We start from the raw sequence: 17,601 nt of genomic DNA, 5'->3' as shown, positions 1-17,601 counted from the left end.
ACGTTTGCAAAACTTGCAGTCAATCAAAATCTGTATATTGAAATCCATGTTTACGAACTGGATGTCTAGTTCATTGCGTGATTTTGATTGAACAATGCCTAGTCTCGTTAGTCCAGCCAAAACGTAGATTCAAATTTTTTGGCCTTTGAAGGCTTCAAGCACACACTACAATGTATGGAGCGTCACCCTAGTTTGATTGTTTGCTTAATTAGCTTTACTTTTGTGATGGACTAACCCACAGACCACCGAGATCTGTAGCTATCATCCAGGAACAAACACATTGACAGCATGACATACTGCAGATGCTGACCCTTTGTATAAGTCCTTCTGGAGTATGTCCAACTGAGATAGGAACGACTTATGTTCAAGTTTGCTGTAAGATTATTTCTATCATGACAGTAATAAGAGGTACCTTTTCTTTCAGGCTTCTCTGTTGAGCTCGGAACATTAGGCAATGGACGACTTGATCTTTCAGCTGAGAAAAATACATGTTTGTGAACATATAACTCGTCCTGTATTAATGAGTGAGGGAGTGAGTCGGTGAGTGAGTGAGTGAGCAAGTCTTGTGTCAATTATCATAAAACAACTAAGAAATCACCAAGTGAGCAAATCATAAAACTGAGTATGATTTAAAGCCTCTTTCAGCAGTATTCCAGCAATAACAGAATTGACTAAATGGAGAAGTAGCTTGATGAAACCAATCGCTGAGACGACTACTGTATTTGTTATGAATCAATAAGGGGATAAACCTAGTGTGATTTTAATTTAGAGGTTTCAAACAGATTTGATACCTGTAAATTTCACTCGAAACAGAACAGAAAAGTATAAGGTTTTGCATTTTTAAAAATTTGCAGGTATGAAGTTCAAAACCTCTAAATTGAAAACATAATAGGTTTCTCTTTACAATGGCCAATGACAAAACAAATGCAAACTCAATGCTAATAGCGGCAAGGATAACTGATGTGTGATTGGTTAGCTTAATGATTTCATTAAGTTGACAGGGTGAATTCAGGAATCAGTGATGATTGGTTTTAATCTTTTAAGTACCCAAACCAATTAAGTATTGACTGTAGTTTTTCCGGTTCATTGAGGTATGAATCGAGAAAACGATGTGCAAAATGTATGAATCCTCGTAGCCGTCCCAGCCCTACAATAAGCCGAAGATTGATGAGGTAATTGTTTTGCCATATTTGTATCTGGGTATTTATTCCAAATATATCTTATTCTATTTTCATGTATTTAATTTGTGTATTTAAGTTCCATGCTATTTTATAACAATCACAGTTCCACTCCACAAAACTATCTCGGGACAACTGTTATAACTCCAATATTCTAACACTGACTTATAACTGTTGTATGGATAACATGAACCTGTCCTGGGGTCCTGGTAGTCTTGAAGTAGTACTTGATGATAACCCTTAGATATTGGCAAAATTATACCCTTAGTGTTTCATCAGAAAAACCCTCTTGTAAAACAAGTTCTAAAATATTGAAATATGAACCACAGTCACACAAATTGATTCACACGATGCTTGAGAAAATAATTATTCAAGCAAGTCAAAACTTGAACAGTGATAAGAATGCAGTCATGAAATATATAACCAATAATAAACTAGAATATGTTCAGAAGGGTTTGTAGCTCATCTATGCATAGATCACATGAACTACAGTAGCCAAGGGTCATGACAATGCCTCAAACAAATTTGTAACTATTATTGTCATGGAAGTACAGTAGAGTCCTCTGGACATTGTGAGAGCAGTGTTCTGTGGTGTGAAACATGAGTTTGACATTTGTGACAAATTATTCTTTGAAAAACCCCATTATTATTGATCACTGCTTCAAAACATACAATGTTTGTGCTGTGAAAGAAGGAGATTAACAAGGATTGTTTTTTCAGGATATCCAGCATGGCCAGCACACAAATATATTTTTTGTTACATCTGAGGACAAATAACTTTTCCATATTTATAAAAAAGTAAAGTGGACACAATTTATAGATAACAACTTCTTTAAATGCTGTAAAGGCAACACTACGGTATAGATCCTTGTCAAGCAAGACCGATTAGTGTAAAGGCGTTAAGTAATGCTTATCAAACAACTGAAAAAAAACAACTTCAAAATTTTTGTTTTAGATTGTCCGTCCCTTATACTAATCCAGTTTCAGTATATGTGGCTTAGTGAATTCTACTAAAGGGATAAAACATGATCCTCAGTAGCTGAGCTCATGCACAGGTCTAACACATGACACACTCTAACCTGGCACTACATTTGTTGAGTACAATAGTCTTTATAATGAGGCATATAAACAAAGCATTTTTCATTATGAAACATTCCAATAATACAAAAGTACACATTAAAAACAATCTTGATATTTCTAAGAGAATAATGTATGTATTAAATTTTTCATGATAACACAAATACACACTAACTTTTTATTAAAAAAATGACGGTTGGATGACAGACAATGTACATCTTACATGGCTTGTTTGAGGTAAACATGCTTCCATAATTTGAACATGATATCCTAATTTACAACAAACAAGCCCATGCAAAGTAAGAAAAACAAATTATCTATGCTTACATTTGTGATAATTAAACCTTTGTACTTACAAGGTTGTGGGCGGGAGGATTTAGGTGGGTCAGGGACTCGGCTTCCTCCTGAAACAAAGAGAGATCCTGAAGTCTTACACATCATGGACATAACAAAGAGAGATCCTGAAGTCTCACACATCATGGACATAACAAAGAGAGATTGTTAAGTCAAACATATCATGGACGTAACAAAGAGAGATTGTTAAGTCAAACATATCATGGACGTAACAAAGAGAGATTCTGAAGTCAAACGTATCATGGACAATAGCAACAAGAGATTCTAAAGTCTCACACATTCATGGATGTAACAATGAGATATCCTGAAGTCACACACATCATGGACATAGCAACTAGATAATCTAAAGTCTCACACATCATGGACAGAGCAACTAGATAACCTGAAGTCTCACACATCATGGACATAGCAACTAGATAACCTGAAGACTCACAAATCATGGACATAGCAACTAGATAACCTGAAGTCTCACACATAATGGACAATAGCAACTAGATAACCTGAAGTCTCACACATCATGGACATAGCAACTAGATAACCTGAAGTCTCACACATCATAGACGTAACAATGAGATATCCTGAAGTCTCACACATCATAGGCATGGCAACTAGATAACCTGAAGTCTCACACATCATGGACATAGCAACTAGATAACCTGAAGTCTCACACATCATGGACATAGCAACTAGATAACCTGAAGTCTCACACATCATGGACATGGCAACTAGATAACCTGAAGTCTCACACATAATGGACATAGCAACTAGATGACCTGAAGTCTCACACATCATGGACATAGCAACTAGATAACCTGAAGTCTCACACATCATGGACATAGCAACTAGATAACCTGAAGTCTCACACATCATGGACATAGCAACTAGATAACCTGAAGTCTCACACATCATGGACATAGCAACTAGATAACCTGAAGTCTCACACATCATGGACATAGCAACTAGATAACCTGAAGACTCACAAATCATGGACATAGCAACTAGATAACCTGAAGTCTCACACATCATGGACATAGCAACTAGATAACCTGAAGTCTCACACATCATGGACAATAGCAACTAGATAACCTGAAGTCTCACACATCATGGACATAGCAACTAGATAACCTGAAGTCTCACACATCATGGACATAGCAACTAGATAACCTGAAGTCTCACACATCATGGACATAGCAACTAGATAACCTGAAGTCTCACACATCATGGACATAGCAACTAGATAACCTGAAGACTCACAAATCATGGACATAGCAACTAGATAACCTGAAGTCTCACACATCATGGACATAGCAACTAGATAACCTGAAGTCTCACACATCATGGACAATAGCAACTAGATAACCTGAAGTCTCACACATCATGGACATAGCAACTAGATAACCTGAAGTCTCACACATCATGGACATAGCAACTAGATAACCTGAAGTCTCACACATCATGGACACAGCAACTAGATAACCTGAAGTCTCACACATCATGGACATAGCAACTAGATAATCTAAAGTCTCACACATCATGAACATAGCAACTAGATAACCTGAAGACTCACAAATCATGGACATAGCAACTAGATAACCTGAAGACTCACACATCACGGACATAACAAAGAGAGATCCTGAAGTCTTACACATCATGGACATAACAAAGAGAGATCTTGAAGTCTTACACATCATGGACGTAACAAAGAGAGATTGTTAAGTCAAACATATCATGGATGTAACAAAGAGAGATTCTGAAGTCAAACATATCATGTACATAGCAACAAGAGATTCTGAAGTCTCACACATCATGGACGTAACAACGAAAATAGTTTATAGTCATGTGACACAGAATCACGTACCTCCACACGGTGGGAGAAAGCTCAAGCTGCCCATATCTGTGTGGTCTCCCACCATAACACTGGGTCTCTATTGTGCACATAATTATTGATAATGTCTTCCTGTTCACAGAAACAGGTCATGAACTTTTCGTAGTTCATAGTCACAACAATCTTCCCAGAGAGTTTGGGATCATAAGCTGGTGTGATAGCTACTTGACTTACTGTATGTATTTCAACTTTGGTGGGAGTATGAAATATCAGTGGTGTATCAACTTAATGGTAAACACAATATGACATCAGTAAAATATTCAAAGGAACTTAAAAGAAACATGTAAGAGTAGCGACTATAAATACACTTGGAAGAGCATTGTTTCTGAGAAATATAGAATAGAAACATTATCTTTGCAACATTGTCTAAAGTGAGTTAGTGAGATGTGTTTTCTGCAGCTATGGACATTATTTCAGCTATGTCATGGTGTGCTAGATTAAAAGGGGCAAAGAAGAACAAAGGGATGCAGATCCTAGACGTAGATCACTTCGTCGACCCCAACAAGCCCGTGATTGGTACAAACACGTCTTCATATAATCAGGGCAGATCTGGCGGAGTATCCCACCACACAGGATGATGGCGCCTGCCTAATGTATGCAACTCTGCCTTGTGAATGTCAGCGACTGCGACAACTGACCACCTGTGCCCCTGTGAGCAAATATTAAACAAAAGGCTTTGACGTTGTTATCTTAAGAATTCTAAGATGTTGATTTGATGAAAACAAGTTACAATTTCCCATCAGAATGATCATGATGAAATCATTATGATGCCCGGCACACTCCTTAGATGTTAAACGCTCTCCATTGTCCTTTAGGTGAAGAAGTAGAAAGGTAAATGGAAGTTAACGGCAATGTCCGTTCACATGGACCTCTCGTCCTAGTCACCTTAAAGTGTTACACTTTCCAGACTGTATAAACAGAGTTACTATTGTATCTAGCATATTAATAACTACAAAAACATTATTAACTGTCATTTTGTAATATCACTGTACACTGGAGCAAAGAGATAAAAAATTTCACACACACAGGAGCCTATACTAGTCAAAAGAATGCAAGCAGGAATTCACACTGGTAAGATATATGATTGACATATGATTGACATGTGACTGACATATGATTGACATATGATTGATAATTGTTTGATTGAAATACTCACCAAATGTATCACAATATGTTGGTGAATAAACCTAGTGACATAAGCTCAGAACTCAGCATTCAATGGTCCAACTTCAGGTGGGTAGCTCTTTATATGTACTTGCCAGGAATGTGAAATACATGTCTTGTGAGCAACTTAACTAAGCAGTGGATGAAATATGTTGTAGCACAAGCCTGCAGTAGTGGAGTACATTGAATAACACAGGCCTAGAAAATCACACAAAATGGGTGCTGGTTCTGTTTTGTAAATAGAATGCAACTTCAGCTGTCTGTCGGTAGGAACAACATACCACCAATACGATGCCAGTTGTGCTGTAACTATGGTTTGTGTCAATATAATGCCAGTTGTGCTGTAACTACGGTTTGTCTCAATACCATGCCAGTTGTGCTGTAACTACGGTTTGTCTCAATACCATGCCAGTTGTGCTGTAACTACGGTTTGTCTCAATACGATGCCAGTTGTGCTGTAACTACGGTTTGTCTCAATACGAAGCCAGTTGTGCTGTAACTACGGTTTGTCTCAATACCATGCCAGTTGTGCTGTAACTACGGTTTGTCTCAATACGATGCCAGTTGTGCTGTAACTACGGTTTGTCTCAATACAATGCCAGTTGTGCTGTAATTACGGTTTGTCTCAATACAATGCCAGTTGTGCTGTAACTACGGTTTGTCTCAATACCATGCCAGTTGTGCTGTAACTACGGTTTGTCTCAATACGATGCCAGTTGTGCTGTAACTACGGTTTGTCTCAATACGATGACAGTTGTGCTGTAACTACGGTTTGTCTCAATACGATGCCAGTTGTGCTGTAACTACGGTTTGTCTCAATACAATGCCAGTTGTGTTGTAACTACGGTTTGTCTCAATACCATGCCAGTTGTGCTGTAACTACGGTTTGTCTCAATACAATGCCAGTTGTGCTGTAACTACGGTTTGTCTCAATACGATGCCAGTTGTGCTGTAACTACGGTTTGTCTCAATATGAAGCCAGTTGTGCTGTAACTACGGTTTGTCTCAATACGATGCCAGTTGTGCTGTAACTACGGTTTGTCTCAATACCATGCCAGTTGTGCTGTAACTACGGTTTGTCTTAATACCATGCCAGTTGTGCTGAAACTACGGTTTGTGTCAATACCATGCCAGTTGTGCTGAAACTACGGTTTGTCTCAATATGAAGCCAGTTGTGCTGTAACTACGGTTTGTCTCAATATGATGCCAGTTGTGCTGTAACTACGGTTTGTCTCAATACAATGCCAGTTGTGCTGTAACTACAGTTTGTCTCAATACGATGCCAGTTGTGCTGTAACTAGGGTTTGTCTCAATACAATGCCAGTTGTGCTGTAACTACGGTTTGTCTCAATACCATGCCAGTTGTGCTGTAACTACGGTTTGTCTCAATACCATGCCAGTTGTGCTGTAACTACGGTTTGTCTCAATACCATGCCAGTTGTGCTGTAACTACGGTTTGTCTCAATACGAAGCCAGTTGTGCTGTAACTACGGTTTGTCTCAATACGAAGCCAGTTGTGCTGTAACTACGGTTTGTCTCAATACAAAGCCAGTTGTGCTGTAACTACGGTTTGTCTCAAGTGGGCCATGTCATTATAAAACATGGGAAACTATCATAAGCTGACTTTCCCTAGTTCATATTTCAGCTTCAACCATGGATAGCAGCTGAGAGGAACTCATCAAATCCCTTGTACTTGAGAATTGTTGAGTTTAATCACCAACTGTCTACATAGCACCTGTACATGTCTTCACTTGCCATTTCCAGTATGTGCTCACTGAAATCTTTTTCCCTGGCTATATATTTTACTCTTCTGCACTTCATACCAATATATGTGTCACCCTTTTAACTCTGTCTACTGTAAACCATGAAATTAATGTGAAAAGTGTCAGTTGTCTGGTCATATTGTCCCTGCAATTCACTGCACATGGTTATACTGGAAACAACAGTTGAAGGAAAACCACAACTCTCATCTCTTAGTCTGCATGTTTAGTGCGTGAAATATCAGTGTTTTAGTCTGTAGATAATTAGTTGGATACCAATAGCACTGGGTGCTGGCTTCCATTGAAATGAGATGGGATATCACTGGAAATTAATAATTGTTATGTTGTAGTAGTTTTGTTGTAACAGGTAATAACTGTTGATTGTAAGTGGCAGGAAACTGATTGAAGCACTCATACAATATCAAGTTGTGGTAGTGAAGCTATTAATTTGAGTCAACTCCTTTAGTTGTGGTTGTTAGTGCAAACTGCCTCCCAGCGCTTGACCCCTTTGTTACCCTCCCAGTATAGAGAGTGCCGCTAGCGGTACTTGTTAACAGTTGTCAATTCATTGCATGATTTGATACGCTTTGATGTAGTTTCTAACCTAGCTGTGCCTGTATACAAGCGGGACAAGGGTGATTCGAGGCTTGCCTCTATGACAACATGAGACAGGATACCTATCAGACAAAAGCAGCTTTTCTACCTCCTTCCAACACTGGATCCAAGACTGTAGCAAATGCCTCAGTCAAGATATTCAACTGTGCCAAATTCTGAACATTCGTGTTGGTATTAGGGTCTGATGTATTCTGCTGCTGCCACACCTTTGACCCACTGTAGTGTCTTTAATGACTGGAAGCCTAATCCTGCGTGTTTCAATGTAATTTGTTTATTTTACATTGATCCTGTGAGGTTATTTACTGATTTCACAATTTAGTTTCGTACAAATTGATTTCTGGATTTATCTTCACGTTTTAATTTGGGAATCAACACATAACTTCATTCATAACCTTCAATACACCAATGTATTCCACACAAAAGCCAGGAACACTTGCGGCGCTTACTAATGTGATGACTACTTTTATCTCAGAAAAATCATTTATTACAGATTTTTTTTTTAGAAACATTTTCACATAAAAAGACAAGAGATGGATGAAATTCAATGAGGTGATTTGTATGGAAGGATAATGTGAGTGAATGTCAAATGCCAGTCAGCCTTATTTCAGCTGCATCACAGCAGCCATGGATTAATGGAGCCTGCCTGGGACAAATCAGTGGTTGATAGCATCATCAATTATTCATGGGTTGCTGGAAAATTGCTTGGAATTGCTTGGAATTGCTACGGAGACATGGAAATAAGCGCCAAGCTACAACTCAGATACATGTCAATATACTGGTATACAATGGCAACTGGTTCAGGCTATTAACCTTGTTGAAGCATCACAGTCAAGTATTCAAGGACAAGCTCATATTGGGGTTATTAGTAGCTGTGGTAACCGTATCTGTGCTGCTTCCTAGGAACAATTATTATTTGGACTTGTGTTATACAGAGCTATGGCTGTCCCATAGTGTCTTCCAAATCCACTCTTTATCGCAATTCATATGCTTTAGCAAAGTGCATGCGTCATGATCTGAAAAGTCTGTTCCCTCTTGATGATTCCAGCCCAAGATGTACATAGAAAGTTGCATGATCGAAAATATAAGTACACATATTTGAGAGCAAGCATTTTAAGAAGCAAATCGATATGCAGTTTCAGTGGGATTACGATGCATGTACTTAATGTTATGTTCCAAATCAGGAATCAATTCGGGAAACATAATAGAACAGTCCGTACGTTTGTGTAGCGATAAGTCAGTATCAAAATGGTTTATAGGGAGCAGCATGGAGATATGGTTACTGAAGCTGTTGTTATCAGCTATTCTCACTTGATGCTTGTTCCAAGCTGGTATAGTCATCTTGAAAATAAAATGAATAATAAAGTCTCATGAAAAATGCCCTATCAATGGTTGGTAGTTTCAACATCACTGCCTTTCCCTGGCTATTTAAGATCCATGTTCGTATTCATTTCAATACAGTCTACACAAAATGTTCAATAATTGGTGTATGCAGGGTGAGTGAGTGGGTTGGATGCTGTAGTGGGATACCACGGGATTAGACGGACATCACAAAGAGATCAGGGGGAGGTGTCACTGATTCAACATGATTCCACTGGAATGGGGCTGACTGGTCAAAAAGGGTTGGAATCAGTTTGGATGAGGGTCGGGTGTGACCTAGAAGGAGTGGGGTTCTGACCAAATATGTAGATCTCTCTGAGACCTTGACCCTGCCAGAGTTTCCACGCATGTTAATACATCACATACAGGAAAAGGAACAACTTCTTCATGTAATTACAATAGAACAATGGGTCCATACAAATAATTAATATTCATGATGCTTACAAAATTGATGGTTTACTTAGTTTTTTATCAGAAAAAGATGGTGTCTGAATTTTTTTGGGGAGCTATTTCTATGACAAACAAACAAGATTTTAGCAAATTCATTGAGCTATGATGTGAGTGAATTTCTCACACCAGTCAGCAATACTACAGCTGTAGCCTGTAGCCTGTAGTTAATAGAGCCTGGACCAGACAAACCAGTGGTCAATAGCAGGAGCAATTATCCGTGGGGTGCCGGGAAAAACATAAAGATGAGGCCCTGGAATTCCCAAGGAGACATTTACATAGAATTAAGCAGGTATACAACAGCTGGATGAAGCTATTTCCCTGGTTCAAGCATGAGGGTCAGGTATGCAAGGTTAAAATCATTCTCACTTGCCGCTAGTTCCAAGCTTGTGTACTCGTCTTGAAAACAAAGCAATGGTTAATTGCCCTGTTACTGTTTTCGGTATTGTTCTCATTCCAACATCATCTAGATACTAACTGTTGTGTTATATATTTATTTCGAGCAAGTCCATATTACAAAAGTGGCCATGTTCCTACAGGGTGAGTGTATTACCATATTCGACGTAATAAGCACCCCGCTCTAATAAGCACCCACGGCGATATTGGCCAATATATTGGCTAGTGAACAATCCCAATTAGCACGACTGATCAATGTACACAATTCGTGTACATTTATTCGTGTATAATACACACTTGTGTGTAATATGGACACTTAATTAGAGGCAATTAAATTCTGGAATAATATATCTGTTGTGTATAATACGCACAGACTTTTCTTTTGTATCATTTCAGGCTGTCAGCAGAAACCATCAAATTTACGATCTTTCGACTCTTTCACCAAAACTATATTCTAATAAGAGCCCCCTATTTTTAATTTTGAGAGCACCCTGGGCGCTTATTACGTCGAATACGGTATGTTGTTTAAGCCTGCTTGTCAAAGGACTTCAGTCCTACCAATGAGGGAGGAAGCCCCAGGTCACTGGCGTTTACCATCGTGAAACCCATGGGCACTGAGGAAGGGTGCTAACTGTATTTTCACATGATACAAACTAAACAATGGAAAATACATGTTCTTAACAAATCACCAAAAGCACTATATTGCTTTCTAACTGAATTATCAAAAATCCTTTCCCAAATGTTAATGATCCTGTAAGTAATATCGATCATTAGATATTTGGGCTAACTAAAAGGTTAGTAAATGCTGAATTTTGGACAGGATATCATACAATGAAGTAGTATAGAAAGAAAAAGTGAGAAATCTTACGTACTTGACAATTCTCCTTGATCCATTGGCTCATATAATTCTTGTTCCTGAACAAAACAAAGTACACCGTATGGAAATGTCCTAGAGCAATGTGAAAACATCTTTCATCTCCTCCATAGGAGAAAAAACAAAAACTATGTTGGACTTTTATCGTGCAATCGAATCGTATCGTATCATAGAAATTAACTTCTGTGTGGTCCATATTCCCTTTAGCCTTAGTAAATCATTGACAATTACATTGTAGTCCCTATAGCTGTAATGAATCGTGGGAAAAGAAGAGGACACAGTCGGCCTAAGATTGCCTCTACTAGATTAAACGTCCTTCGTAGAGAAACAAAGTTCTATGTTGGAGAAACATTCCAATGGAGGAGATAAAAGGTCATAAATAGGCGATAAGAAGTGCCACATAGCTGTTTTCACTCCTACAGATAGGTATTTCTTTTTGAATGTGGCACTAGGACCCTCCTGTATAAGTTATCTGCTATTCTGATTACAAATTAGAGTTATTACTGGGAAACATATAGTACATATAGCTTTCTTTATCAACTTTATCAAATAAATAAACAATGAATTAGTATATTAAGGTGTTTTGAGTACAAGACCACAACAATGAGTGAAGGATAAAACAATATATTGTGGTACTTACTTGTTGTGGAACCTGAGGGGGAGGCCTGCCACCCGTCCGGCCACCTACACAGTACAGAGAACAATGAGCATCAGTTTCCCATGTTTCCATAGACTAGAAGGAACCATAAACCTATAGCCATGACAGCTGTACAGAATCACAGAGGGTGACAACCACTCTATCTGACACTGGAACATAATCATAGGTTCCAGTGACAATGTAAGATGTGTTTTGTCCATGTGACCCAAGCATACAAAAGGTAAGAGAATGTACAACTGACCGTATACATGTTCTTGGTTTTGTCAACGAACACAATGTCTACACCAGTCCAGTCTTGTTCTAAGATCAAACTGACTGGCTAACTTATCAAGCAAGCTTTACATTGTATGTATTGATACCATCAGATATAGAATAACAAATGTTCTAATTTTGAAGATATGAACACTTAGTGTAAGCAGTGGACAAGATGGTTGCAGTCTAAACAATCAGACCAGTAACAAAAATATAAGTGTGGATCTTGTGAGACACATCTTTCAGAATTACCAGTGTGATGCTACACACCAAAATATCAATCCTATGATGTCTCACTAATTACAAACCTCAGTCATGGATTACAGTTTACAAGGCAGTAATACTGACACAAACCACCAATTCTTGTGGCTCTCAAACTGAAATTTGCATCATTGTAATGAAGCCGTGATCAATATTTATATGTAACAGTGAAAAGCCTTCCACCTGTATCCCCCGTCCAAATGTTATAAATGTAAATATATATGGATTGCCACTCAATCCATTATCTTGTATATATCTTTGAGGGGGATACAACTGATATAGACAGCCAGTGCTTCAACAAGACTACATAAAGTCACCACACAAGAGGAGGCAGTACCTGACTTGCTTGGCGGGGGCAAAGGTGGCCGGTCATCCTGAAATGACAAAGATACGTCATCAGTTACCCTGTGTCCTCCCTATGATGGGGAAATAAGGACAAGTCATCACATCCCCCAGACATGGAATGACATCAACTTTTGCATGTAGCTCCCTGAATCTGTGGATATCAATGTCAACAAAAGATGGTGCATCTATTATTTCTGAAAATATACTTTCAAAATGTCAAACATTAAATTTCATGAGTTCCTGTTAATTTATCACAATCCCATCCAAATTTGTCAAGTTTACTCAATGATATTGTGTTTTAAACATTTACACCAACTGACATACGTGTTCTTATTTAAGGATCAGTTGACAAAATGTTTAGTTTTTGTGGACAGATGAATCTCAACAAGCTTTCATGTAATACATGTTTCTGTCAATGCACTGCAGAATCCAATATGATCAGCTATATGAAGCAATATGATGGCAACCGCTACCCAGTAAGTACTATTCACTCACTTAATGTGTGTGTTCTGATTTTCTAACAAGGTTTGTATCAAATTGTGTGGCAGAAGTGAGTTTCGCTGAATAAGATGACATGGCTATGAGTGTGAATTCGGTTATTGATGACTTGGTGATAATCAAGTAAGTAAGGATAAGAATTTATGGATGAACAACTTCTACAACTACAATTGTAATAAAGAAGTTGTTCATCCATAAATTCTTATCCTTACTTAGTACTCCAACTTCTAAATGCCTATCAAAGAAGATAATCAAGTAGTGTGTTTTTATCTCACACCCAGAAGTATGGCCATTAGGTGGAGGTCACATCACAGACTTGTTTAGTTCTGTGTCACATGTAAATTTTCCACATCAATATGGCCATGGCTACAGTGACATCCAAATACCTTGAAAGTAAAAAGTCTCTAAAATGTGTCCACTTGCTGTAGCGACTGACCCAAGCACAACTAAGTTAAAATCTTAAAGGTGTAGTATCACCACTTCATTATAATGCTTAAAACCCTTACTGCAAACTAATTCTAACAAGAAAACAGTGTTATCACTATCCCCACCCTTGGCACGAATAAGAATTTTGTTTGTGTATATATTAGTGAATATAAACCATAAAATAAGTCCTATAAAGCCTTAAAAAGAGATAGCCACTTGGGCTGCTTCATGTCATCAGAATAACGATTAAATGTGTAATTAATACACACAAAAGGCCCATTCTCTGGAAAAATAACACAGTTTTGATAAGTATCGCTTAGATAATTGAGTGAGTGAGTGAGTTTGGTTTTACGCCGCTTTTTGCAATATTCCAGCAATATCACGGCCGGGGACATCAGAAATGGGCTTCACACATTGTACCCATGTCGGGATTTGAACCCGGGTCTTCGGCGTGACGAGCGAACGCTTTAACCACTAGGCTACCCGACCGCCCCCTCTTAGATAAGCTAACTTCAGTAGTTTCTGAGAAAAGTAGTCCCCATTGCACACACAATGCTCTAATTAAAATAACATGTATCAAGGGCCATAACTCTAAAACAAATTTACGGGGCCAATTTTCGTAATTTCAGTAGTTACTGAGAAAACTTGACCACAATTTCACACAGTATGCACTCAGTTGAAAAGCATATAGAAGGGCCATAACTCTGTAAAAAATTAATGTAGCACCAATTTTTTAACTCATTTGAGATCATGACCAGTAACATCAATGTGTAAAATTTCATTTCTCAAACTTGATTAGTTTTTGGGAAAATTTGCCACTTTGAGAAGCAGACAACCAGTGACGGACACGCTCTGTTTCTATATTCCCCCGCCCCACTTCATGGTGGCGGATCATAACTAACTGCTCATATTAATATAATACTAACTACGTTATATACACTTTTCTTTTCAGGTGACACAATCGCATAAAATCTGTGACTGCTACAAATGTACAAGATGATAGTTCTGCTTCCAGTTGGGTTACTCACAGTAATTAATCATATATGGAAATAATAAAAAACTGCTGGTCTGACAGTGTGCATATATGGTCATTTGCCAGTTAAGATTATAGCATCTGATTTGATCATTCTTAAAATTATTACTTATATATTTAAAAATGACATGGTAACAGAATTTAAAAGGATTGTATGTGGTCATGTTCGTGTTGACAATGCCACAGCAGCTGAGTCTCGGCCATTCCCTGAAGGAACCATGTCACTCTTACTGTAGGGACCGGTGGGACTGGTGGCAACTGACGACTTTTCTTCCGTGTTTTCTCTTCTTTTTTGTTCATGACAAGTTCCTCCTCAGGCTCCTCATACACATCCTACAATGAGACAAACATCTCACCAGTGACTACACATCTTACATTGACACCAACACCTCACCAGTGAGTACACATCCTACAATGAGACAGACACCTCACCAGTGAGTACACATCCTACAATGAGACAAACACCTCACCAGTGACTACACATCCTACAATGAGATAAACACCTCACCAGTGACTACACATCTTACAATGACACCAGCACCTCACCAGTGAGTACACATCCTACAATGACACAAACACCTCACCAGTGACTACACATCCTACAATGACACAAACACCTCACCAGTGACAACACATCTTACAATGACACAAACACCTCACCAGTGACTACACATCCTACAATGACACAAACACCTCACCAGTGACTACACATCCTACAATGACAACAACACCTCACCAGTGACTACACATTCTACAATGACACAAACACCTCACCAGTAACTACACATCCTACAATGACACAAACACCTCACCAGTGACTACACATCCTACAATGACACAAACACCTCACCAGTGACTACACATCTTACAATGAGACAAACACCTCACCAGTGAGTACACATCCTACAATGAGACAAACACCTCACCAGTGAGTACACATCCTACAATGAGACAGACACCTCACCAGTGACTACACATCCTACAATGAGACAAACACCTCACCAGTGACTACACATCCTACAATGAGATAAACACCTCACCAGTGACTACACATCTTACAATGACACCAGCACCTCACCAGTGAGTACACATCCTACAATGACACAAACACCTCACCAGTGACTACACATCCTACAATGACACAAACACCTCACCAGTGACAACACATCTTACAATGACACAAACACCTCACCAGTGACTACACATCCTACAATGACACAAACACCTCACCAGTGACTACACGTCCTACAATGACAACAACACCTCACCAGTGACTACACATTCTACAATGACACAAACACCTCACCAGTGACTACACATCCTACAATGACACAAACACCTCACCAGTGACTACACATCTTACAATGACACAAACACCTCACCAGTGACTACACATCTTACAATGACACAAACACCTCACCAGTGACTACACATCCTACAATGACAACAACACCTCACCAGTGACTACACATCTTACAATGAGACAAACACCTCACCAGTGACTACACATCTTACAATGACACAAACACCTCACCAGTGACTACACATCTTACAATGACACAAACACCTCACCAGTGACTACACATCCTACAATGAGACTAACACCTCACCAGTGACTACACATCTTACAATGACACAAACACCTCACCAGTGACTACACATCTTACAATGAGACAAACACCTCACCAGTGACTACACATCCTACAATGACAACAACACCTCACCAGTGACTACACATCCTACAATGACACAAACACCTCACCAGTGACTACACATCTTACAATGACACAAACACCTCACCAGTGACTACACATCCTACAATGAGACAGACACCTCACCAGTGACTACACATCTTACAATGACACAAACACCTCACCAGTGACTACACATCCTACAATGACACAAACACCTCACCAGTGACTACACATCCTACAATGACACAAACACCTCACCAGTGACTACACATCTTACAATGACAACAACACCTCACCAGTGACACTAACACCTCACCAGTGACTACACATCTTACAATGACACAAACACCTCACCAGTTACTACACATCCTACAATGACACAAACACCTCACCAGTGACACAAGCACCTCACCAGTGACTACACATGCTACAATGACAACAACACCTCACCAGTGACTACACATCCTACAATGACACAAACACCTCACCAGTGACTACACATCCTACAATGACACAAACACCTCACCAGTGACACAAGCACCTCACCAGTGACTACACATCCTACAATGACAACAACACCTCACCAGTGACTACACATCCTACAATGAGACAGACACCTTACCAGTGACTACACATCCTACAATGACAACAACACCTCACCAGTGAGTACACATCCTACAATGACACAAACACCTTACGAGTGACTACACATCCTACAATGACACAAACACCTCACCAGTGAGTACACATCCTACAATGACAACAACACCTCACCAGTGACTACACATCCTACAATGACAACAACACCTCACCAGTGACTACACCTCCTACAATGACAACAACACCTCACCAGTGACTACACATCTTACAATGACACAAACACCTCACCAGTGAGTACACATCCTACAATGACAACAACACCTCACCAGTGACTACACATCCTACAATGACAACAACACCTCACCAGTGACTACACATCCTACAATGACAACAACACCTCACCAGTGACTACACATCCTACAATGACAACAACACCTCACCAGTGAGTACACATCCTACAATGACAACAACACCTCACCAGTGACTACACATCCTACAATGACAACAACACCTCACCAGTGACTACACATCCTACAATGACACAAACACCTCACCAGTGACTACACATCCTACAATGAGACAGACACCTCACCAGTGACTACACATCCTACAATGACAACAACACCTCACCAGTGACTACACATCCTACAATGACAACAACACCTCACCAGTGACTACACATCCTACAATGACACAAACACCTCACC

The 17,601-nt window shown here is 39.2% G+C and overlaps 1 protein-coding gene across 6 annotated transcripts in view; it reads right to left on the bottom strand.

Moving 5' to 3' along the window:
- The window catches only part of LOC139453302 (lymphocyte cytosolic protein 2-like), a 68,802-nt gene that overhangs the window by 10,802 nt on the left and 40,399 nt on the right, over positions 1-17,601 (bottom strand). For 5 of the 6 annotated variants that reach the window (XM_071234951.1, XM_071234954.1, XM_071234955.1 and 2 more), the window contains 7 exons: positions 14,832-14,933; positions 12,636-12,672; positions 11,768-11,811; positions 11,126-11,168; positions 9,342-9,371; positions 2,612-2,659; positions 413-475 (listed from right to left, as the gene is read on the bottom strand). In XM_071234951.1, coding sequence (XP_071091052.1) covers positions 413-475; positions 2,612-2,659; positions 9,342-9,371; positions 11,126-11,168; positions 11,768-11,811; positions 12,636-12,672; positions 14,832-14,933 — 367 coding nt within the window. The remainder of the gene's footprint in view (positions 1-412; positions 476-2,611; positions 2,660-9,341; positions 9,372-11,125; positions 11,169-11,767; positions 11,812-12,635; positions 12,673-14,831; positions 14,934-17,601) is intronic. The other variant, XM_071234953.1, reaches the window with a different exon arrangement.

The sequence above is a fragment of the Haliotis cracherodii genome, unplaced genomic scaffold, assembly GCF_022045235.1.
Source record: "Haliotis cracherodii isolate W230 unplaced genomic scaffold, xgHalCrac1.p SCAF_9, whole genome shotgun sequence".
Taxonomy (NCBI): Eukaryota; Metazoa; Mollusca; class Gastropoda; order Lepetellida; family Haliotidae; genus Haliotis; species Haliotis cracherodii.
This window is presented reverse-complemented; position numbering and strand designations above follow the sequence as displayed.